The sequence below is a fragment of the Lissotriton vulgaris genome, chromosome 7, assembly GCF_964263255.1.
Source record: "Lissotriton vulgaris chromosome 7, aLisVul1.2, whole genome shotgun sequence".
Classification (NCBI taxonomy): domain Eukaryota; kingdom Metazoa; phylum Chordata; class Amphibia; order Caudata; family Salamandridae; genus Lissotriton; species Lissotriton vulgaris.
Window position 1 is genome coordinate 1,776,937,652 of NC_141695.1, and position 25,507 is coordinate 1,776,963,158.

Below are 25,507 nucleotides of genomic sequence, written 5' to 3' on the forward strand. Positions count from 1 at the left end.
ACAGCATAGTGAATCCAGAAAGTCTTCAAGCTGCAAAACTACACCGACAGGTAAACTATGTTTCCAGCCATGTACTCTATGGCTTCCCTGGCATTTACAGGATTGGGCTCAATATTGGGTTTTTCCTGTGCCAGAAGAGAGCTACCCTCTGTCACTTTTTGACAGACTTTTTTGACTTTTTGTCGACGTTTTTTGGTGTCTGGGATGACTAATCAGAAGACCTCTGGGTTCAAACCGTGCGGCACCTGTCACTGTGACATGTCTGTTACGGACCCCCATCTAGTATGTCTTTGGTGACTGGAGCGGGAGCACGACCTGAAATCATGCTCCGACTGCCAGGCAGGAGCTGCTAAAAGCTTTGAGGGAGCGGTCCCTAAAGCTGCTTACGGCACGGCGTCCAGCTCCTCTGAGATCTCCCTGAAAATGTTGTTCCTTCTCCCGGTCGCATTCTCAGTTGTGAGAAAGGTCCGAGCACCGCTCCGGAGAATTGAAGTCTTCTTCCTCCCAGTCAGTTATCAATGTTGGGTAAGAAGCCACACAACAAACATAAAAAGTAGAAGCATCCTTAGACTTTGCCCCATCCGTCATCTGATCACATGGAGGAGTCTCTGCGTTCTACGCTTAGTTCCGCGGAGTCTGTGCCTGGCTCGGCTCTGCGTTTCCTTCCCTTTCTAGGGTCGGAGTGACCCCCGCCCGGTTAAAATGTTTTTATGATGCCATGTGTGCTATATCTGCGCTGTCTGTTCAAGTGAATACCCCGGGTTCTGCGCTTACAGCTCTGTCCCCGGCACCCTAGACTCTTCTCCGATCCATTTCTGGATCTGGACTGACACCAGTCTTACCTACTAGACCTTCCCCCACACTGCATCTGCCGCAGAGACCCTTGACGTCACTGGCTGAACCCCCCTCCATCATTCCAGACCATACAGAGCCAGTTGGGGGTCCACCACATATACTGGCCTTGACTGAGCCGCTGGGCTCCATGTTGTGCGCCTTATTCCGAAGGGCTAGAATTGGTGAAGATTAGGAAGGGCAGAAGGATCCCATAGAAATCCTACTTTTCAACGAGGAAAGGGACTGGTACGAGGATCTGGGTGATGCCAGCGGCTTGGGCACCTCCCCTGAGCCTGGCATGATGTCTTCTTTAACCTGGCTACTGCGGAGGGGGGCTTAATTTGCAATGGTAGTGCATAGAGCTGTGGATGTCTTGGACCTGCAGCTTCCTACGGTGGCTGTCGAGACCAATATCTTGACGGCGATCTTTCAGCTTTGTGTCTCCACCTCAGAACCGTTACTGCCTTTCAATGAGTTCTTAACAGACGTTCTGCTTGGCACCTAGTCCAAGCCCAGCAAAGGGGTGCCTATGAGCAGAACCATTGCCCTCCGCCATTGCCCTGCTCCGGGCCGCCCAGCTTTCCTCTCCAGCCGCCCAACCCCAGATTTCTTGTTGGTAAAAGCTTCTACGTCCTGTGGTGCGTTCATTGCGGCACCCCCTGGATTGGGAATCCAAAAGGCTGGACAGCTTTGGTAAGATATTTTCTTCTACCAGCCTAGTTTTGCGGTCAGTCCCAGCAACTGTTATGCTGGTGGCATGTCCAGTATTAGTAAAATGAAGCAACAATGGTAACTCGGTTAGGAGTTTAGACAGTGTATGGCAGAGCATTCTGCCAGTGCCTCCTTGATAAGGGCCTGGTGCCAGAGCCTCGATTAGAGTCCATCCGGAACGATCCTTTCCGGGGACACCAACTATAGTGATCCCTCGTCATTCTATCCATGACCTGATGAAGTCCAATTGCCATTGGACGAAACACGTTGGCTGAAGCTTGAGTTTTTTGGAATAAAAGGAATTACCTCACACAAAGGAATTGGCTAACTTTCTATTATTGGATAGAACTTTCTGGGAGTGCACCGCTCCACATTGTACTCAACTATAAAACCACAGTTTACATGAAAACACTCAATTAGCATTGCATATAACAGATCATGTTTCACAGGGCTGTTCTCATTCACTAGAGCCTTGATACCAATCTTTGGATTGAAAGGATATAGTTTCAGCATATGATGTGAAGTCAAATGTTCTTGATCAGTCCCATAACCCCCACCCAAAGCAACAGAAGTGCCCCCGCCCTGAGTGAGGACACTGCTCTCGTGGCCTCTGGGATCTGACCACAGGTGCCTGATGTCTTGGCAGTTTACTGGAGTCCCACTTGTCCAGTAGCCACTGGCTAGCTGTAGAAAGGTAGTGGCTTGACAGAGTGCCAGTTCACCCTGATTCTCCCAGAGATCACAAAAAGAAAGGTGGGGGCCTGTTTCACTGGCCTCTATTGCCAGCTACTGCTTGTACAGGCTCCACAGCGCAGGGGAGGAGCTTAGAGGGGATTTGATCTCACCTTCAAGGACTAGAATCAAGCTTCCTCCTCTCTGGCTCCCAATGATGTGCTGTAAGCTTCCTTTCACACCAACTCGTTTTATGTGCTGTAAGCTTCCTTTCCACACCTTGGGCAGGGGCGGCTCTAGGCTCATGGTGGCCCTGGGCAGGGAGCGTAGGAGGGGGCCCTGGAAGAGGGGGTCCGGGTGGGGCGGAGCCCCCCCCCCCCGGAGCTCAGGAAGGTGTTTGGAAGTGGAACAAAGCCGGAGGCCGCCAAATCCCTGCCAGGGGCCACCACGCAAATATGTATCCATCCTCAGAGGATTATTATATTAAGGATATATATTGGTGTGGTGGCCCCTGGGGTTTGGTGGCCCTGTGCAGGTGCACAGCTTGCACATGCCTAAGGCCGGCCCTGCCTTGGGCAGCTGTCTGTAATTTCCTTGTTCAAAAGCGCACTCTCCACAAGTCTCACTGCGGGTCGCAGCTGCCTTCCTTTGGACAGGGACCTGGTGTGTCCGCCTCTTCAGTCATAGACCAGTCTTGAACCACAGCGAACTACTCAGGCCAGACTTTTATCAGCTCTGGTTGATAGGCTCATCCAATCAGAGGGTCTGCTACTTTTGCATCCTGAAAACACCTTCAATCACAAACCATTCATGGCTTGTTCAATGCATGACTAAAGCATGCAAAATTAACCCTCCTTGTTTCCTGGTATCAGCCTGTGAAAATCCCTAAAGATGAATTTTAATTAACTCCAGCCCAGGAGGCACTAATCTGGGGGCGGGGGTCCTTTTTAGCAGAGTTAGTGCAGCTAAACCCAGATAGGGGCTGAATGTTTACCCCAGCCCACCAGGCCTTTCCAAGGAAATGCGTAGGGGCACGGGGGGAGCTGGGATGTCAAGCAGAACAGCTTGCATTCCTCACACTGGCTCATCTCACCATTCTTCCACAGTCCACCCACGGGCTCTCAAACACACGTCAGGTAGACAAAGGCAACAGGACCACAGGCATAGCAGACTGCACAGACTTGATCACGAGGGTGGCTAGTGACTAGGCATGCCCCCTCGACCTCAGAGCAAAGCTCTCAGGTCTCAGCCCATGTAAACACCCTCAGTAGACATGTATGATTGTCATGCTCACTGAGGTAGGAATCTAGAAATCATACAGTAGCTTTTGAGTGACTTGCCTGGAGATTAGCATAAGGCAGGGGAAGCACTCTCTCCAGAGACATGCAGCAGACTATCAAAATCTTCCGGATCCAGCCTGTCTGGAAGTTCTACGGTAAGGAATCTGCTGCTAGATGATGCCTCTACCAGATAAGGCGTTACAGGAGGTAAGTAACTTGCCCATCTTGTTCTAGTATACCACCAACGAGAGATACTTTACTAAACTTTTTTTCTCTCCCCCATTAGTTTTTAATTTCCATTGATTTTATAATGTGGTCCTGCACTCTACAGAAGCTTTCAAATAACAAAATCAACTTTACAAACGATTGGGGGTCCTCAACGAAATGGAAGCATCTCCATACGTAACATTTTGAGTACACTCTGACCTAGCGTTTGAAAGGTAGGCTTTTCACGACTTTCTCACCTTTCAGACCAGAACTGCTGGGGTAGGGTCTGTTCCTGTTCCAAGCCCTCAGCAAACCGTTGACAAGTTGTTTACAAGTCATGTCTTTGAATGCATTTAGTCAACCAAGCCATGATCAAGTTGTTCATTTCAGAGCACAAGCAGCCCATGTTTGTATGGACTTGTGTGTTTCAGTGATTCCTTGCATCACATGAGGGGGACCGCAACACTGTCGGGCAGACCCAACCAATAGGATCTCCTGGATCCCTGGGTACTGTCCAGATCAGAAGAATGAAGCATGCCCACATGTTCAATACGTTTTCAATGTTTTTCAAATTGTTTACCCTCTGATCCTAAAGTGTGTGAATAATTCCCAAGTGAACATAAAATTACTCATTTCTAGTGCAAATAACTCAATCCAGAATGGACTAATGCTGAACTACATTGTGCTTAATTTATATTCTTGTATCATGTTTATTGTAATCCCATCCAGCAACGTTTGCTGTAACAGTTTGCAAAGAACTCTGAAATTTCTATTGGAAATGTATTTATAGCACTCATTGAGCGCACGATCACCATACAGATATCCTGGCGCGGAGGGAAATCTCTTAGACATACAGTAGCAGGATATGGATGTTTGTAAATTCTCATTGTTTAGGAAAGTTGACAGTCCAATACCTAACATAAACCACATAGATGAGAGATAATTTAAAGATGGGTAACACAGTGAGATTCATAAATGAAGTCCCATTCAGCCAGGCAAGAAGCCTGTGGGAGGTCTAACGTCTTAGCATTTTAAACTTTTCCTTTTTTAGGGATTTGCACATAAATAGCACAAACACAAAAGGTTCAGCAGGTTACGCGTAGATGGCGGCAATCGTAAAGTGCTCAAAACAGGAGTGTCTTTTCTTCTACTTAGTTAGTTTTTCCCAGGTATGCACACTTTGCTTGTAGTTTCTTCCTAAAATTACCATTACACCTTTGTACGGTACAGCAGAGACCTGGTGTTAAGTTTCTTTGTATTTCTTTTTTATTCTCAGACCTTTTCACTCGAGGAATTGATATTCAAGCTGTGAATGTTGTCATCAATTTTGACTTCCCCCGGAATGCAGAAACCTATCTTCACCGCATTGGCAGATCTGGTAAATATAGACAGCTGGCGCCTTGACTTTACCTCACGAGTGTGTGTGAGTCTGTGTAAATGAGGGACTCTCCCTCTGTATGGCTTAACTAGATTAACTGCTTGAGAGGCAGGCCAGGCAGTGAATCCATGGTTTTTTGCTGCTGTCCGTTTCTGCGCTTGTCTTCGGGATTGGGCCGGTATCAAACCTTTGTTTGATCTCATGCCTGTCGTGTGAGCTCCTGTGCCCTTTGGCAACTGGTTGTAGAGGGGGCTTCCGTACCCTTCCAATAGTTTGACTGTGGAGTGAGCTTCTGCCTCCGTGTGCCCCGACTGTGGATTGAGCTTCAGCCTCCTTGGGGTGGCCTGACTGTGGTGTGAGCTTCTTCCTCCATGGGTGGCCTGACTGTGGTGTGAGCTTCTTCCTCCTTGGGGTGGCCTGACTGTGAAGTGAGCTTCTTCTTCCTTGGGGTGGCCTGACTGTGGAGTGAGCTTCTTCTTCCTTGGGGTGGAATGACTGTGGAGTGAGCTTCTGCCTCCCTGGGTGGCCTGACTGTGGAATGAGCTTCTGCCTCCCTGGGTGGCCTGACTGTGGAGTGAGCTTCTTCCTCCATGGGTGGCCTGACTGTGGAGTGAGCTTCTTCCTCCTTGGGGTGGCCTGACTGTGAAGTGAGCTTCTTCTTCCTTGGGGTGGCCTGACTGTGGAGTGAGCTTCTTCTTCCTTGGGGTGGCCTGACTGTGGAGTGAGCTTCTGCCTCCTTGGGTGGCCTGACTGTGGAGTGAGCCTCTGCCTCCTTGGGTGGCCTGACTGTGGAGTGAGCTTCTGCCTCCCTGGCGTGTCCTGACTGTGGAGTGAGCTTCTTCCTCCCGGAGTGGCCTGGCTGTGGAGTGAGCTCCTGCCTCCCGGGGTGGCCTGACTATGGAGTGAGCTTCTTCTTGCTTGGGGTGGGCTGACTGTGGAGTGAGCTTCTGCCTCCCTGGGTGGCCTGACTGTGGAGTGAGCTCCTGTCTCCTTGGGGTGGCCTGACTGTGGAGTGAGCTCCTTCCTCCTTGGGGTGGCCTGACTGTGGAATGAGCTTCTTCCTCCTTGGGTGGCCTGACTGTGGAATGAGCTTCTGCCTCCTTGGGGTGGCCTGACTGTGGAGTGACCTTCTTCCTCCTTGGGGTGGCCTGACTGTGGAGTGACCTTCTTCCTCCTTCGGGTGGCCTGACTGTGGAGTGAGCTTCTTCCTCCTTGGGGTGGCCTGACTGTGGAGTGACCTTCCTCCTCCTTCGGGTGGCCTGACTATGAAGTGAGCTTCTGCCTCCTTCGGGTGGCCTGACTCATCATCAACTTCAAATAAGACCTGTAAAGCGTGACTAATCACCCATGAGGGTATCCCGTTGTAGGAAGCGGGCTCTTTTCACAGTGGACCAAAAGGAGGTACACTGTGCAGGCAACCCTTATTGGTTTACAGAGGCACAAATTATACCACTAAATGCTGTCTCTAGTGGTCATATGGAATACTATTTTAAGCTTATCAGGGGGTAGTGCTGAGCATTTGTTGTACTCACAGAATTGACACACACACAAGAATAAATCCGGGAACAATTTGGAAAGTCAAGTTTTTTTGTAAACTTTGATACCAAGAAGTTTGTTATCAAGTACTTTTTAAAAATATAAACTTCTAGGGCTAAGAAAAACATTCACTTAAATGTATCTTTACACAACAATGCTTCCCAATGGGGGAAAAGGCATGTTGCACACAGTTATTTGCAGGTCAGTTTCTGGGCGTCTCCTTTGGGCCTTTGGATCATAGGGGGCTAAGGTCCAAAATACCACCAGCAGTTACTCGTTACCTGCACTGGGGTGTCTGGGTGCAGAGGTCCTGGTCGGGATGGTAGCTGCCGGTGCTACGCCAGTGGAAAGAAGGGATGTCCACATAGAAACAGGCTGCAGAGGGGGCTTGGATGCAGGCCCGGGAGCTCTCAATGGGATGGTGAGCCTTGGGTCACAAGGGTCCCGGGAACAAAAGGGCACAGCCGGTTCATTGATCCACGGGCTGTAACGTTCGGGGCACTGTGGAAAGGTTGGCTGGGCTCTCTGCATCCTACGGCCTTACGGTTGTTGGTCGTACCGGTTGAGGGTGCATAATTAGGACAACTGAGCCTGTCCAGAGGTGGGTCTCTGCAGTGCTAACGTCCTTCCACGGCTGCTCAGTCTCCTTGTAGTGGGACTCGCACAGGCTCTGTTTACTCCAAGGGGTTCTGGTACCCCTGGTATTTGTCCTGTGTGCCCCTGGTGCATCCCAGTGTCCTCTGCCAGTGGGGGGACACATGGGTCCTTCATTAGCACCTCTACCTGGCAGGGCTCCTACATTGGGCTGGCTTGGGAGCGGCAGTTTGATGAACTGGACTTTGTTTCTTCGGTGCCCTTGGACTACATGGGAGTACCTCTTTTACTCCAAGGGAGATTGCTGGCAATTTGAGAAGGGGTTTCCAGCCTCCAGGGGTTTTTGGAAGATGCTCAGCTGCAGGATGAGTCACTGGACACAATTGACAAGACTGGTGCAGGCAGGCAGAGTTTGGACCGACAGACCGAGTTTGGCACCAAAAGAGGACCGCAGTCTGCAGTTATCGTTCCTTGCGGCTCTTTGTCCTTTTCTTCTGGATCTGTCGAATCTGAGTTCCTGCATCAGGGGTGCCTCCTAAATAATCAATTTAGGTGCATTACGGGGAGGGGCCAGTAGTAGCCAATGGGTACCTTACCTTTAGGGTGTCTATACCCTCTATATGAACACCTCTGTGGGAAGTGGGCTTAACCATAACCCAGTGAGCCGAATTCCGCCAAAACCAAGAAAGTTGAATTATAAATTTTGTGATCACATCAAGCAAGCCACCTTAGGGGTGGAACTAGCCTGATGAAGGAACACGCCTCCTGACTAGCTAATTTTCCTACTTGTCCTGGTGCCAAATGGGCCCGGGGCAGAGGGTGGCATTTTCCCTGTTAGGAGAAGCATTGGTTCACATATCAAAGGCGGCAGAGGCCTTTAAAGCCTCCTGCCTTGAAATGCTAATCTCTTATGCATCTGTCTTGGAGGAGGTGACAACACCTCCTGCTGGAGCAGTTATTGTTTCTGCCCTCAGAGCGTGGGTTCTCACCTGCAGGGGGTCTAAAACCGGTCTGTGGTGGCAAGCTGGTCTACATCAGTCAGCCGGTACACGAGTAGTCTGTTTTTCAGGGAGCACCTTTTTTTTTATTATATTTTTATTGAGGGCTAAAGTGCAGTTCAAGGATTATACAATTAAATAGACACATATAGAGCAATAAAATTTGATACAAAGATATGATAATTTTTTTTAGAGATAAATAAGAACAGATAAGAGCAGATGTACAATTCATGATGTGGTAATAAAAATTCATTAAGAAGAATAATATACAGATAAAAATACTGACTTAAGATCATATTCTGGTTCTAGCCTCCCATTTCAAAACAGGAGCCCAAAGGCGTTTTCCCATCTCCCGCTTTTTAACTCCCTTGAGTTCATATAAACAGGACTCAATATTATGAATACCCAGGAGTCTCAAGAGCCACATCTGAAAGGAGGGAGCAATTGCATCTTTCCAACCGGCTGAAATCAGTATTCGGAGCACAGCTACTGACATAAAAACCAGGGCTTCCTCATCCTCTTCCAGAGCCAATTTTGAGTCTGTACCCATTAATACCAGCGTAGGGGATAGATCGATCTTATGACCTAGCAGCCCCTCCCAGAATTTCATTATCTCATCCTTAAGTGAGTCCAGCCTATCGCATGTGACAAACATATGTACTAGGTCTGCTTGAGATGAGTTACATCTGGGGCAGCAATCCTCGGACCTAACACCCCATAAAAATCATTTGGCCGGAGTATGGTACAGATTAAAGACGCGTAGATTAGAAGCCCGGAAAAGCTTTTTATTCAAATCAAGAGCGAGGTCTAGATCAATGTCGGGGTCGCCCAGTTTAATAGCCCAGGCACTTTCCATTTTCCCGATGTCATCCTGAATCCTCTCTACCAAATGGTTATAAATTACGTTAATCTTTCTACACCCTCTAACCAAGGCCTCAACAACAGGAATATCTACCTTGGGGTTTAGTTTAGGTCTTAGGCTTCTTAAAGTGCGAGCAATTTGTTCATATAGGAACCAATGAGTAGCTGGGATGCCAAACAACTTTTGCAGCTCCTCAAACCCTATAATCTGACCCCCCCCCTCCATAACGTCTTCAATAGTCTTAACCCCTATTTGCTTCCAATCCTGAAGATTCCTATCCGTCCTCAATTGTGGTAACAAACATGAATTTGCCAAATGAAGATAGGAATTTACTTTTGGGGCTTTAAAATATTTCAGGATAGTTTTCCAAACGGACCAGGCCCCATATAAAGTCTTATAACGTGCCTTTTTATAAAACCTACGTTCGACTTTACGGAGCAAAAGACTGGTGGCATTCCTACCCAGCAACATTTCATAGATTGGGGGTGGTCCCTGGATCCCAGAGTTTGAGTTTCCCCCAACAGGTCTAGCATCAGTTTGAAACAGGATTACATTTGAATTAAGAGGCAGGACCAATGGTATAATCTAAGGAAGGAGGTGCTCTCGTCGGATGAGGAAGATTCTACATCTGTCTTCCTCCAGGAGATCCAAGAAGAGGGGTAGGTCTTCTCCCTCTACTTCAGCCGAGCCCCCTGTTAAGGCCCCTCATAAGATCTCTGACAGGTCTGAGAGGGCTAGTTCCATTTCATCTCCTCACGGAAGTGAAAAGGAGAGACTGGGACAGGCTGCTGGATTGGAGACGGCCACAAAGGACAAAAAGGAGGTTGATATCACTTCTCCTCCGTCCAAGAAGGAAAAGACTGTCAAAGCACTCTGCAGTCCATCAAGGGACCATACCTGAGAGAAAACGGCGTCCGTCGACGACTAAAACAACCGGTACGTCGACGACGATTCCTTCTCTTAACCCCTTTACTGCTAAGGCATTACTCTTCTTTGTCATTTACTTTCCATTGAAATCAATGGAAAGTCCATGACGAGTTACCCTTGTCATTAGCGGCGAAGAGGTTAAAACTTCAACTGTTTCCTTGACTCCGTCGACGGGACCGTCGACGATGACTGGGTCATCGTCGACTACTCCGGCGTTTAAGGTGCCTGGGAAGGTTCTGTCGACGGCTTCGTTGACGACGAGTACTACGCCGATGACGACAATGATGGTGATGACGACGAGCTCGACTACAAAATAGTAGACTATATTGCAGTCGACGACAATAAAGGCTCCGTCGACTAGGTCCAGTGTACCGTCGACGATGCCATCGACCATTCCGTCGACGACTAAAGCATTTTCGACGACGACGCAGTCGACTAGGCCGTCAACGGTTCAAACATTGCAGTTTCCGATTCAGAAGCTGAAAATTACGCCAGAGGTGACGTCTCCAAGACGTGTTACGCCTCTTCCACTGTCAATGCTTCTGGATGACGAGTCTGATGAGGAGGAGGAGGATGGAGGCCAGTATGGGGATGCCTAAAGTTGTTCAGATTTGAATGTGAAACTTCGAGAGACTGACACAGATTACTATGAGCATGCATATGAACATAAGGTGCATCACTATGTTCCTCAGGAACAGCGTCCTCCAGGTTTGGGACAGGACATGGTGGCCATACCGGCCTCTCTAGTCTCGGATCTACAGATGATGCTGCAAGATTACAGATCCAGGTTTCCATCGCAACCTTCGGTGCAGCCTGAACGACCTTCAACTCCGGCGCTGATTCAGGCGCAACCAGTTGTCATACCACCTCCTACGCAGGTGGCACCTCCGACACCTCCAGTGGTCATACCAGCGGTGCTATCACGGACAATGGACCCTGACCCAACCAATGCCGGTCTACAGGATACATCTTCTGATGAAGAGGTACAGGCGGATCCTTTGTCGTATCCATTACAGGACCCAGACTTGGATACCGTTGACAGTGGATTACAAGATCTGGATGCCACTGTGCGGGACACATCCGTGTCGCCGCCAGCAGATATTGGGGGGTTCCATAACCTCATGGAGAGGGCAGCGAGGAGGTTTGGACTGCCAATGACAGGGGAACAGTCTGACTGTTTCCTGTATGATTTCAAGGAGCAGTACAAAAGATCAGTCTGATCCATTCCCATAATTGAACATGTGTGGGATGAGGGAATCAAGATCATGCAGAATCCGGCCACCGTCATCCCTGTTCTTCCCCGGCTGGAGAAGAAATGTAGAGCTCCGGATGGCAGTCCGGCGTGTCTTCTTGGGCAGCCGTGATCTCACAGGCGGCGCAAAGCAAATCCAAAAACCCATCGACGCCTCTGACTACGCCTCCGGACAAGGATGGTAGGCGCTTCGATAACGTGGGGAAGAGGTTTTCTTCCATGGCCAGCCTGCTTGTTCGAGCAGCAAATGCTCTAGCCATTCTAGGCAGATACGAAGTGTGACTTAGAGCCGTTTGTGGAACAACTGCCGGACTCAGCAAAGGAAGAAGCCAGGAGAGTTCTGCTGGAGGGAGACAAATCATCCTCCGAAGTTATTGATTGTGCTATGAACATAGCTTCTACGGCTTTCCTCGCCTTGGCAGGGTCGGCGGTGTTGCGCCGTCAAGGCTGGTTGCGAGCCACCTGGTTCAGTCAGGAGGTCCAAAATAAGATCCTGGACCTCCCATTTGATGGTGAGATGCTTTTCGGTAAGCATGTTGATGACGCCCTGCAAAGGACACTGACTGGGCTAAGTCCTTGGGATCGTTAAACTATCGAAAGGTCCCATTCTGAGGAGCTCGGGGCAGAGGTTTCTCTTCCTATAGAGGCAACAACCAGCAGAGGTATTCATCACAGTCTTCGCAGACTTATAAAACACAATATTCGTACCAACGCCACAGCCAATCGGCGTCTTTCTCTCGCCAACCTCAGAGAGGACGTTGGAACCGCCAGGGATGCGACAATGCCAAGAGGCAATAGCGGCCTCCTGGCTCTTACTACTGTTCCTCCCCTTCCAGTCACATCAGTGGGGGGCAGGATCTCTTTTTGTCTGGACAGCTGGAAGAGTATAACTTCAGACCGGTGGGCCCTGAATATTGTTCAGAGTGGCCATACGTTGGAATTCAAGAGCTCCAGGCGCCAACCGCATGAAACATCTGGGACTGTTGCATCTCGAAGCCCACCAACTATTCATCAAGGGGGCAATAGAGCCGGTACCTCTCTCTGAGGGGCAAAGGCTTTTATTCCAGGTTCTTCCTGGTTCGGAAGACAGCAGACACTTGGCGCCCCATATTAGACCTACGAGAGCTCAACACTTCTCATCAAACTGTCTTTCAGGATGGTCAGTCTCCAGGATATTCTTCGTCTACTATAAATCCAGTCGACTATTTGGCGTCTCTGAATTTGGAAGATGCGTACTTCCACGTACCGATTCAACCAGCTCACAGACAATATTTACGCTTCAAAGTAGGCAAGAGCCATTTCCAATTCAAGGTGCTTCAGTTTGGCCTTCGGTCTGCACCACGGATATTCACAAAAGTATTAGTGCCAGTGGCTGCCTTTCTCAGAAAGCAATCCCTGGAAGTTTTCCCCTACTTGGACGACTGGCTAGTCAAAGCTCCATCTTTCAAGGAAACTTCCCGAGCCGTTTCAACTTGCATCCAATTGTTCAGTCAGCTGGGCCTTCAGCTCAACAAGGACAAGTCAGTCCTCCGACCCTCCAGGTCCACAAAATTCCTTGGGGCCATCTTAGACACAAGACGATGCACAGCTCGTCCGTCAGACAAGTGTCAACAGAAATTGATCGTCTCGGCGCGCCAGGTGCAGACAAAGAAATGCCTTAAAGTCCGGCTCTACAAGTCCCCAATCGGGTCGATGTCATCCTGCATACCATTAATACCGCATTGCAGGCTGCGAATGCGTCCTCTGCAGGAGGAGCTAGACAAACAATGGTGCCAAGCAGAGGGCTCTCAACGACAAGGTGTTAGTAACGCCAGAAATGAGAAAGGCATGCGAGTGGTGGCTGGTGAAAGACAACATCGCAGAAGGGCTAACATTCAGGATTCCTCCATCTCCTATGATCATGACCACAGATGCCTCCTTGGAAGGCTGGGGAGCAGTGCTCCGAGAGCTTCGTCAGCGGACACTGGAGTCCAGAACAACGCCAGTGCCATATAAACTTGTTAGAGCTATCGGCCATTCAGTTGGCTTTGCAGGCTTTCCTTCCCAAAGTTCAGAATCAAACAGTGCTGCTCCGGACGGACAATACGACGGCCATGCACTACATCAACAAACAAGGGGGAACGAGATCTCCAACTCTGTCCAAGGAAGCTCAAAGAATCTGGGATTATGCGATTCTCCACAAGATCAATCTACAGGCCGAGCACCTGGCAGGTTTTCTCAATATCACAGCGGATGCTCTGAGTCGCCAGACAGAGGTGACTCACGAATGGGAATTGAACCAATCCATTCTGGAGGGAGTGTTCTCGGTCTGGGGAACACCGACCATAGACCTCTTTGCGTCCCCGGAGAAAGCCAAATGCCGGTTCTACGCAAGCAAAATTCACCAACGGGGATATTTGGGGATCGCACTTTCGATTGCCTGTTACGGCACATTCTTTTACGCTTTTCCGCCAATTCCCCTCATACCACGGGTACTCAGGAAAATCAAGGCGGAGCCATGCAAGATGATTCTCATTGCTCCAGCGTGGCCCCGGCAATTCTGGTACACAGAACTCCTTCTGCTCTCCCAGGATCATCCAATTCGCTTGCAACAGATTCCATCTCTGTTATCGAGGGATCAGGGCTAGGTGTTCCATCCGGATCCGAAGTCACTACACTTGACAGCGTGGCTCCTGAACACAGAGTTCAGTCATCTGAATCTCCCCAAGCAGTGTAGAGATTTTTTGTCCCAGGCTCGAGGGCTGAGCACGAATAAAACATACAAGGCAAAGTGGAAGAGGTTCTGCCTGTGGTGTCAAATACATGATCTCCATCCTTACAAATCTCTGCCTCATCAAATTTTGCCACATATTCTATCATTGGCTAAATCTGGGCTGGCACATTCTTCTGGAAAGGTGCATCTGGCAGCCATATCGAGGTTTCGACGCACTTCTTCAGGCCCGTCCCTATGGTCCTCTAGAATTGTTAAACAGTTTTTGAAAGGCTTGTTTCGGCTGTATCCTCCAGTTTGCCCACCTCCTCCAATTTGGCAGCTCAACCTGGTGTTGTCTCAACTCATGAAAGCTCAGTTTTAGCCGGTTCACAGGGCGGACTTGAAATTCCTATCTTGGAAAATAGCCCTCCTGTTGGCGCTAACATCAGCTAGACGGGTTAGTGAGCTGCAGGCACTTTCAATAGTGGAACCATTCCTGCAATTTAAAAAGGATGTGCTTATCCTTCGCACCAATCCGAAATTTATCCCAAAGGTGCAGACTGAATTCCATTTGAATGAACCCTTGATCTTAGTCATTTTTTCCACGGCCTTCTACTCCGGATGAAAGGACATTACATTCTTTGGACGTTCAAAGATGCTTGAAATTTTACCTAGAACGCACACGGACATTTAGGAAGTCATCGCAGTTATTTGTGTCCTACAGCGCACCTCTGAAGGGGTTTCCTTTGGCAAAGAGTGGCATTTCACGCTGGATCTCCAGTGCGATTCAATTCTGCCATCAGGAGGCGGGCAAGCCCCTGGACAGAAAGGTCCGTGCACATTCCACAAGATCTGTTGCATCGTCGGTGGCTCTTTACTCTGGAGTCGCTATCAAGGAAATATGCAGGGCAGCAACGTGGAGCAGTACACATACCTTTACGAAGCACTACTGCCTAGAGTCTGCAGGACGGGGCGACGCTGCTGTTGGTCAAGCAGTCCTCGGGAATCTTTTTCAATGAGAGGTGAGCTTTCCCTACAATCCCTCCATCCTGGTAAGCACATTTTTTGGTATCAGCATTGTTGTTATTTCTTGGTTACAATTTAGCAAAGTCTGCTATAAGAATGGTCATATGGTTTTGTGTTGCCATGTATCTAACAAAATGTGCTTTGGTGATTTACTGCTAGCTATTCTGATACAAAGCATGGGAATCTATGAAAGTTCCAATACTGGGGTAAGAAAAACAAGTTACTTACCTATAACTTTGGTTCCCCAGTATTGGTAACTTTCATAGATTCCCATGCGCCCACCCGCCTCCCCGGGGAAAGCTCGGCCTTTTTACTGAGATGGTGGCTGTTTGCACAACGGCTACGAAAATCTGAGGCTCTGAGCTCTCTCAGGAAGGTACCAAAGGGTGAGACTGTTCTGATTGGTCCTTGCGGAAAGTTTGGGCTCTTTTACACAAAGAGGGTGATATGCTACAAAATGAGATGAGGCCTAGGCCTATTTTCTCTTTTGTTTCTATGATTGTTATTTCTTTATTTACCGAGGCTCCTATTCCGACGACGGGGAATGATACAAAGCATGGGAATATATGAAAGTTACCAATACTGGGGAACCAAAGTTACAGGTAAGTAACTTGTTTTCATCCCGCCCAACCGCTTGGCCCAGATCTTTGAGTAAAGCTTTGTATCTGTGTTGATCAAAGATATTGGCCGATGGGATCCTGGCTTCTCTGCTGGTTTCCCATTCTTGTGAAAGATTATGTTAGTTTCCTTCCACGAATCAGGTACAACCCCTGAGTATACAATCCCGTTAAATAGGTCGACCAACATTGGAACGATCTCACGTTCCAATGCTTTGTACACTTCCAGGGGGATCCCATCTGGGCCAGCGGCTTTTCCTGGCGCTAACTCCCGCAGTGCAATCAGGACCTCCTCATATGATATATCTTTATCAAGGTCTGCTCTGGTTACCCCATTCAAACAAGGGCCGTTATCTGGGTACTTCTGCCCCTGGTTACTCTGTCTTTCCCACATCATACGTTCTTTATAAAAATTCTCAAAGACCCTCACGACATCCTTAATTTCCGTATAAGTATTTCCATCTTCCTCAATACAGGCGATATGATTTTTAGATTTTTCCTGCCTTAGCCGTAGGGCAAGGGCTCTACCGGCATGCTCTCCTGTTTCGTATCTTTTTGCCCTGGAGGCTTGAAAATCCCTTATTGCCCTTTGTGTTAATTCCTTCTGCAGGGCCGCTTTAACAGCGACCAAAACATCATGACTTTCCTTACCATCTCCACCGGAGGCAATATCACTGATATGCTGTTCTTCCACGGTAGAGAGCTTGCCCATAAGTTAATCTACCTCCGCCCTATCCTCCCTTCTAAGTCTGGATGAGCAGCTAATCGTCTCTCCCCTTAAAGCGGTTTTAAAAGCCTCCCAGACCCAGTTCCGTGATATACTATACCTATTTGCTGCAAAGTATTATCCCGCCCATTTATTCAAATGATCTACAAACCTTTCGTCTGCCAACAATCTCCTTTCAAATGTCGAAAAAGATTTTGACCTCTCCACTCTTTCCAGATCATATATGAGCAACAGCGGGTTGTGATCTGAGATCGCTCTTGGGAGTTTAATGATCTCTACCTTTATTTCTGAAGAAGAAATAAAGAGGTAATCTAGTTTTGAATACTTCTGAGCAGGGTTTGAGAAATATGTGTAACCAGGATTCTGGGGTTCTTTAGTTCGTCAAACGTCCTAAAGGCCAAGCGAGCAGATAAGAGCCTGGACTGATCTAAAAACTCTGGGTTTCCGTCCTATGTTGAATATCCCATCACCCCAATCTGAAGAAATGTTTAAATCTCCTGTAACAACTAAGGGGGTAGGCCAACTAGCCAGCTCTACTTCTAAGTAGTCAAAGATTTCGGGATCATCATAATTCGAGCCGTAGATAACACAAATTGTGAAGCCAAGATCCATTTCGGCAATTACCCATCTGCCATTACTATCCGTTCTCACTTTCCTGGCCTTTCCCAGGGCAGTTCTTGCTAATATGGCAACAGTTGAGGATTGAGTAGAGCATGCCACCAGGTCAAATCCTTTTAAAAATAATAGATTTCTCTTAGCCCAGGGGAGATGGGTTTCCTGGAGACAGAGAACGTCTATTCTATTATGCTTCACCACGTATTCTAATCTTTGCTTTTTCTTCCAATCATTTTGACCTCCCACATTAATTGTACAAATTCTAATGTTAGTCATCTAATTGAGCATGATCTCCTATATCAAGAAACTGATTGAGTATTTCTTTTACATTCATTTGCTCTTTTTGTCCTCTTTCGATATTGCACCATTCCCTCCTTTCCTCATTTTTCCCCCCACCCCACCCCCCACCCAACCCGCCAACCAACCCAACCCCTACCCCGCCACTCCCCAACAACCCTCCACGGTGCGTGCGGTGAGAGCTGACATTTCGTTACACCGAAAAATTTCCAAACATTTGGAGCTCAAAAAATTATAAGTCTACAAAAAGCCAAACACTAAATTCAGCAAGAATCATAAGCCAGCAACCCATTCCATTGCCTTTAGTGCAGCAGTCATCCTAAGTCATTTTAGCTTCCTATGGAGTCCAAATAATCCTTTGCTTTGATCTCGGATGAGAAAAACATTGTCCTCCCTTCATTAATAATCTTCAGCTGCGCAGGATTTATTAGAAATACCTACATCTTTTTGTCCTGAAAGGGTTTAATTACTGCTTCTTAAGCGCCAGCGTCTTTCTACCGTCGTGTGGCAGAAATCTGGCCGCACGAAGAATGAAAACCCTTCACAAACTAGTTTAGCATTAGGTCTTGCTAAATCAAAAATAGCCTGTCGCAGAATAAAATTTCCTAGAAAGATCAAGATCGCCCTAGGTTTGTCCCCTTCTTTCATACTCTTTTTGACCTTGAAGGGGGTGCGATGAACTCTTTGCAGCTTGTTAGACCAGTTCCAGTCCTTTAGTTCGGGGAAGGTCTGTTCGAAGAGTTTAATCATAAATGACCTGATGTCGGACCCTTCTGATCCCTCCGGGATTCCCAGAACTCGCAAGTTGTTTCTGCGGAGCCTGTTCTCCATCTCCTCGAGCTTCCATTGGATGTCTACAACCTGAGAGCTTTGTGCATTGACCTTGGCCACAGCCACCTTCACCTCTGCTTCAGTTGAGACAATCCCGTCCTCCAGATTTGATACTCTGTCCCCGGTGTTAATGCAGGCCTTAGACAGCTTCCTAACCACGCCCCTCATTTTCCTCATAGCTGCTTGTGATTTGCAATTCTTTTGGCGTGTCTCTTCTCTATGGGCTATGATCTCCTGATGGATTGTCTCTAATAGTGACATTTGTGCTCTTTCAATGCCCGGGCTGTCCTGTACAGGCAGTGAGGCAGAGTGATCCCTGCTCAGCTCACATTGGGTGTTTCTCGGGTCCTTCACTACAACTGCTGACGTTTTCAATGCGGTTGCAGGATCTCAGAGTCCCCCAGGGAGTCACCATCCCCCCCTCCTCCTCAGACCATTCCAGGCCGTCAGAGGCTGAGAAGAAGGCTTCGCTTTGAGCCGCAACCCCTGCCGGCTCCCATGACCTCGGTGGGCTCTCCCAGGCCCAACTGCACAGGCTCCTTTCCACCAACCTCAATACCGTCTATGTAGCTCTGAGCTTCTGCCTGTGCCTGATTTAGGGGGTCAGATGTTGCCCCTAGAGCCACCGCTTAATCTTCAGTTAGGACGCCGAGCCCCCCTCTTTCCCATGACCCCTCGAGCACCCCCGCTTTGCCCTGCGTCGACGCCTCGACTTCGATTTGGGTAGCAGCAGTTTCCAAATTAGCATCATTAGCAGCATTTTTAGCAGCATTTTCCAAATTAGCAGTCTCGCTGCATACAACCTGGGGTACCTGAAGTGCCTCAGTCTCAGCCAAAGTCCGTTCAGCCAATTCAGGCATACCCCCGGCTGCCTCTGCCACCTTCTCCTTTCCGGCTTTTGTGAGCATCTCAGCAATTGAGTGTGGCCTGCCGGGTCCGGGTCATAGGCTGTTGCTTCTCCTTGGGGTTCTCCGGCGTCTGTGCTTCTGTCTTCTTTGTAGCGCCATCCTCACGGAGATTTTTCTTCTTTAATGCCGCTTTAGCGTTTTGGTTTATTTTTGGAGCCATTATCAGGCTAGGCGTTCCGCTTCCCCTCTGCCGCCTGCACGAGCACCCTAACGGCTTCCACTTCAGGCGTTCTAGTCTCTTCTCCAGGCTTTCCCGCAGCAGCGGGCTCCGTAACTGGCTCCGCCCTCCCTAGAAGCCACAGCGTTTCGAGCGGGAGAAAGAGCCGTCAGCACAGCCCCCAGCCCCTGCAGTACACGAGCCGCTGATCCGCGGCAGGACAGCGCTGCTAGCATGCCCCTAGGGGGTCCCCGACTGTTTTCTCTGCCTCCAGATCCTGCAAAGCGAGGTGAGCAGCAAGTCGGCGTTTTCGGTTGAAGCTACATGTCAGTTTTCGCTCCTTCAGTCGGCAGCCTCACCGCAGCTCCGCTTCAGCCACAACTAAGCGGCCGCCATCTTGCCTCAACCCATCAAGACCAGGATCTTTCAGGGAGCACCTCTAAGGTGTGCCCTCTGGGTGCATGTTTTAATACAGCCAACACTGGAATCCGTGTGGGTTTGTTAATACAAGATTTTTGATGCCAAACATTTGTAGTTTCAGTGAAGCCATCATGTAGCTGCGGAACTCATGAACACCAGTGTCCAGCACATGGTTCGAAATGGATTCCCTGTTCACTTGTAATATCTAAAAATCGACTTGGGTATCATAGGGTCATATCTGCTCATGCAGATGTGTCCACACATGTTGTACGGTCACCCTGCCTTTGGGCTATCAGGGCCACTATAAGGTGGCTTACCTGTACTGCATGCTGTCTGCAGGCATGGCACACGGAAGATGCGCCAGGTCATGTCATCACTTTTCTATGCCCCAAATCATGCAGCCTGCAATGGCAGTGTGTTGAGGGGTCCCTTTGTGAGGCCCAACATATGCTGCTTAAGTACCCTTTTTAACGTCCTTGCCCGAACTACCATTTACTAGGGACTTACAGGGGGTGCTAAAGGTATTGCCCATTGGGCAAGCATTTGTACAGTTTTAGGAAAGAGTATCTGGCACTGGCGACCTAGATAGCAGGAACCCAGTGCACTTCTGTCAAAATTGCATCGAATACCAGACAAAATTCCGGGTGATCATGTCAAAAAGACACTCTGTTCATCACCACCCCCTTTTCTAAATCGTTTTTGGCCACTTTAGGTGTGGCAGGGTATACTCAGACATGAGTCCCTTTCTCACTGCTCCATCAGGATTCAAGCAAGCCGGGCCGAAGAAGGCTGAAATGCCAGAAACCGGTCCCCGGTAGCTTGTCTCCTTTCTGGTGAAGAATTGGCTTGGTAGTTTAGTCTGCCCTGTTCCCATGATGCACTGGGCCAGGGACAGACTGATTTGCATATAGCCAGGTTCTGAGCTGGGATGGGGCAGTGAGATAAATAACGGTGATGGATTAAGCCCTGATCTTTGGACTGGGTAAGAGTGGTCTGTTTAACTCAGACACTCAGTTCATCACCACCCCCTTTTCTAAATCGTTTTTGGCCACTTTAGGTGTGGCAGGGTATACTCAGACATGAGTCCCTTTCTCACTGCTCCATCAGGATTCAAGCAAGCCGGGCCGAAGAAGGCTGAAATGCCAGAAACCGGTCCCCGGTAGCTTGTCTCCTTTCTGGTGAAGAATTGGCTTGGTAGTTTAGTCTGCCCTGTTCCCATGATGCACTGGGCCAGGGACAGACTGATTTGCATATAGCCAGGTTCTGAGCTGGGATGGGGCAGTGAGATAAATAACGGTGATGGATTAAGCCCTGATCTTTGGACTGGGTAAGAGTGGTCTGTTTTACTCACTCTGTTCATCACCACCCCCTTTTCTAAATCGTTTTTGGCCACTTTAGGTGTGGCAGGGTATACTCAGACATGAGTCCCTTTCTCACTGCTCCATCAGGATTCAAGCAAGCCGGGCCGAAGAAGGCTGAAATGCCAGAAACCGGTCCCCGGTAGCTTGTCTCCTTTCTGGTGAAGAATTGGCTTGGTAGTTTAGTCTGCCCTGTTCCCATGATGCACTGGGCCAGGGACAGACTGATTTGCATATAGCCAGGTTCTGAGCTGGGATGGGGCAGTGAGATAAATAACGGTGATGGATTAAGCCCTGATCTTTGGACTGGGTAAGAGTGGTCTGTTTAACTCAGACACTCTGTTCATCACCACCCCCTTTTCTAAATCGTTTTTGGCCACTTTAGGTGTGGCAGGGTATACTCAGACATGAGTCCCTTTCTCACTGCTCCATCAGGATTCAAGCAAGCCGGGCCGAAGAAGGCTGAAATGCCAGAAACCGGTCCCCGGTAGCTTGTCTCCTTTCTGGTGAAGAATTGGCTTGGTAGTTTAGTCTGCCCTGTTCCCATGATGCACTGGGCCAGGGACAGACTGATTTGCATATAGCCAGGTTCTGAGCTGGGATGGGGCAGTGAGATAAATAACGGTGATGGATTAAGCCCTGATCTTTGGACTGGGTAAGAGTGGTCTGTTTAACTCAGACACTCTGTTCATCACCACCCCCTTTTCTAAATCATGTCAAAAAGGGGCACTTTATTACAAAATGCATTTCTGTAATCCCCATAAGATTTTCTCAACCTCCCCGTAAATGTCCAGCTCTCTGTTGCTTCTTAGTACAGTTTCGGCTATATAAATAGCAGTACATTCATACTGTGCTAAAAAGGCCATCCCAGCCTAATGTAGTGTTCAAAGAAAATAAATGAAAGTTCTTCGACTCCATAAATTGCCCTTGTGTTACAAAAAATAGAAGTCAGTTTTAACCATTTGAACCCAATTGTGTAAGTCACTGAGATTTGATCATTTTTAGGTCAAGCCGTGAGCCAGCGTGCAAGCACTACTCTGAGGTTTATCTGTGGTAGTAGAGTATGGGGGAGAAGCCACACCCACTCCCCCGCCCATCTTTTTTTATTGGCTTGTTTTTGTCGTTCCTAAATGCTGCCTTCCGATTTGTCGATGGGCTTGTTAGTCCCTCCTCATGACGGACATGTCGTCATTTGTATCCTTCCAAGGCTAATGACCCCTTTACTTCAAGTGTAGCACTGTATTTATTTAGATTATGAGCACCATTTTCTTCCCGTGCCTTCACCCCCCACCCCACCCCCCTGCAGTCCAATGGCATTGCAAATGCTTGTTTTTAGGTTGAGTCAGATCAAGCTATGCTGTTTAGTTTCCTGTTCGCGCCCCCCTCCCATTCGTGTTCCTTGTGTTCCCCCCACCTCCCACTGGCTGTTGTCTTGGAGCTCATGGGCCATGGACATGCTCTTGGTGACTGCCAGTCACAGCCCTCCCTGCTCTGCAACAGATTGCACTTCTACATGGCGCTCGGTCCACCCCCTTGCCCGCCATTACTGCTTAGATTCTGATACTCAGGCGGACGCTCAGTTTGGGCAAGCATCCTTGAGGAATTTTATTTTGATAACAAATGATTCAGAATATGTTTGATATGCAGGTATTCATCGTACTATATTCAGTGCTTATAACTATTGATGAATCCCCTGGAAGAGAAGGATAAGTTACTTCCCTGTTATCCTAGTTTTGCAGCGTGAATCTTTCTGGATTCACTATGCTGTGCATATTTCGCAATCTGGTGGTTGCGTCCGGAATCGTAGTCTTTCTTTCTTTTTTTTTTTTTTTCGTAGCCCAGGTGGGCGTCAACGTGCCACCATTTGGTGTACCTCCCGTGACGTCGGCATGCTTCCTGTGGAAGCTCCCACCCATGGGCGCCATCTTCAGATTCTTTTTTCTGCCGTTGGGTCCGGATCGTCTCGTGAAGCTCCATAAGTTTTGGAGGAGAAAAGAAGATAAAGCCAATTTTCTACAGAAAAGGACTTGAGAAGACTAGGAGAAGACCATCAAAACCGGGACGACTAAGGAGGAGAAGTAACTCGAGATCTTTGACTTCCGACGGGTAATGCGCGCACATGGGCCCCCTAAGTGCAATAATGGACAATACACCCTTTAAATTCTGCTGTAACTGCCACCACAAGTACGTGCAGAAGGACCAGCACCCTGTCTGCAACCTCTGTCTGCCAGTCGACCACGGGAGCAAGGACTGCAACGCCTGCTCCGTCTTCACCCCGAAGACACTCAGAATTCAAGAGAAGCAGAGGATAGCTCACCACACGATGCAGGGCAAGGGCCAGGCACCGTCGCTGTACGAACTGGGCCTCTCCACCGACTACGAGGACAACATCGCCGATGGTCCAGATGTCTCCACGGTCGTGGAGACCGATAAGAAAACATCAGACAAGGTAGGAGAGTCTACGACCCCGAAACCCTCGACAGGGCCTCGAAGGCCTGAGGCAGACTCTCAAAAATCAGTTTAGAGCCTCGATGGGAGCACCGATGCCGAAAACCTCGACGACCAAAGCTGCATCCTCCGAAAAAGAGCCCAGTGGATCCTTCGAAAAGGACTCCCAGATGGCGAAGACCGGCGAAAAGCCAAGGTCATCGAAGCAGGTCTCCGAAAGAGGAACCTCGACTTCGAGGGAGACGGAGCCGAAAACCACTTCGACGTTGACGCCGCCATCTAAGAGGGCGGCCGAAACGCTTGACGCCGAGCATGCTGCGCAGATGGAGAGGAAGAAAAGAAGGCTCAAGGCCAAGATGGAGAACATCCTCCAGAGGAAGAAAGACTTCGCAGAAAAGATGAGAAGCTACAGGATCCCCTCGAAGCCCGCAACGGCCGTCCCCGAGGTAGAGGAGCACGAGGAGTTAGACGCCGAAGAGCCGCTGAAAACTCCGGAGCCCTCGGCGCAGGGAGAAGAGGAAGACCTCTATTACACAGAGGGAGAATATGGGGATCAGCGTTTGAGCTACGACTCGGGATCCTCGACGGCTCAAGTCCTGGACTGGCAGGGCATTGATGCCGAAAACCCGGAGGAGGCTGTGGAGACAGACCCCTCAAGGCCTTCGCCACCAGATGACATTAGGGTTTACAATGAGGTCATCAAGAAGGCAGCAGCAGCAGCGTATGGGGTTAAATTGGAGGAAGAGAAGCCTAAAGCAGATTTCTTGCTGGAAATCTTGCTCCCCACGCAAACAAGAAGACAGTTCCTGCCCATGCTGAAGAGGGTCATGGACCAAGGGAAGGAAGCGTTCAAGGACCCAGCGACTTGCAGATCCGTCACGCCAAGGACGGAGAAGAAGTACAAGTTCTCCTCCCAGGACCCTCCCTACATCAAAGGGTCCGTCACAGCAGACTCCATTATCGCTGCAACGGCATGGAGAAGTGCCAACGTCCCGACAACATCTGGGCCACCACCTGACAAGGAGAGCAGGAGGATGGACCTGACAGGCAGAAATATCGAAAGAAACGCTGCAATGCACTGGCGGATGGCAAACTCCAACGCCCTCCTGAACAGGCACCAATATCAACATTGGGACGAGGTGCTCAAACACCTCCCAGAGCAATTCCAGCAGAGAGCCACACACCTCGTGGAAGAGGGAAAAAGCATTGCAAACTCGTGCCTGAAGACAGCCTTGGACGGAGCAGAAACCTCCAGCAGACTGATGGCTATAGGGATCACAGAGAGAAGGCAAGCCTGGCTCAAGATATCAGGCTTCAAGACAGAGGTTCAGAACAACATCTTGAACACTACATTCAACGGAGAATCTCTGTTCGGCGCCCGGTTAATGAGAAGCTCACCCAACTGAAGAAGGATAACGAGACAGCAAGGTCCATGGGGGCCCTGCAATTCAGAGGGATGAGAAGAGGCACTCCGGCACGGAGGCCGAACGGAAGAGGTGGTAACCAGCCGGGAGCATCGCACCAGGCGTTCCACCAAGGTCAGCAGGGTGACAATCGGGGCCAGCAGGAGCAGACCTGGCACTACCAGAACAGGGGCCAGTCCTTTTGCGGGAGAGGAAACGGGCGAGGCCAGAGAAGGAGAGGCGGTGAGCAACCCCCCTCTAAGTGACTTCGCACGGAAGGATGTGCTCCCCACTCAAGCTCTCAGAGGGAAGAGCACAAAAAAGCAAAGAGGAGAGGGTTAGACGGACATGACACAAAAGAACATGTAACACTAGTGGACGGCAGACTAAGATTTTTCCTCCAGGAACGGAGAAAAATGACCACAGACAAGTGGATACTCAACATCAGACAGTTCGGATACTGCATAGAGTTGGAAAAGAGGCTGCCAAGCAGAAGACCAAAGAAAAAAGAGCACTCGGGAAGGGAGCTAACGCTGCTCCGAGAAGGAGCTCAGGAACTTCTCCGGAAGGAAGCCATCGAACCGGTCCCATTCAGAGAAAGGAACAGGGGAGTGTACTCAAACTACTTCCTGGTACCAAAAGTGGACGAAAGCCTAAGACCCATCCTGGACCTACGTTTCCTAAACAAACATATAAAGACTCAAAAATTCAAGATGACGTCCCTACAGGAGGTCATCCCACAAATAAGAGACGGGGA

At 49.1% G+C, this 25,507-nt stretch overlaps 1 protein-coding gene across 3 annotated transcripts in view; it reads left to right on the forward strand.

Annotated features, from left to right (window-relative positions):
- The window catches only part of LOC147706660 (putative ATP-dependent RNA helicase DDX6), a 233,233-nt gene that overhangs the window by 184,574 nt on the left and 23,152 nt on the right, over positions 1–25,507 (forward strand). For all 3 annotated transcript variants that reach the window (XM_086933166.1, XM_086933165.1, XM_086933167.1), the window contains exon 12: positions 4,981–5,082. In XM_086933166.1, coding sequence (XP_086789292.1) covers positions 4,981–5,082 — 102 coding nt within the window. The remainder of the gene's footprint in view (positions 1–4,980; positions 5,083–25,507) is intronic.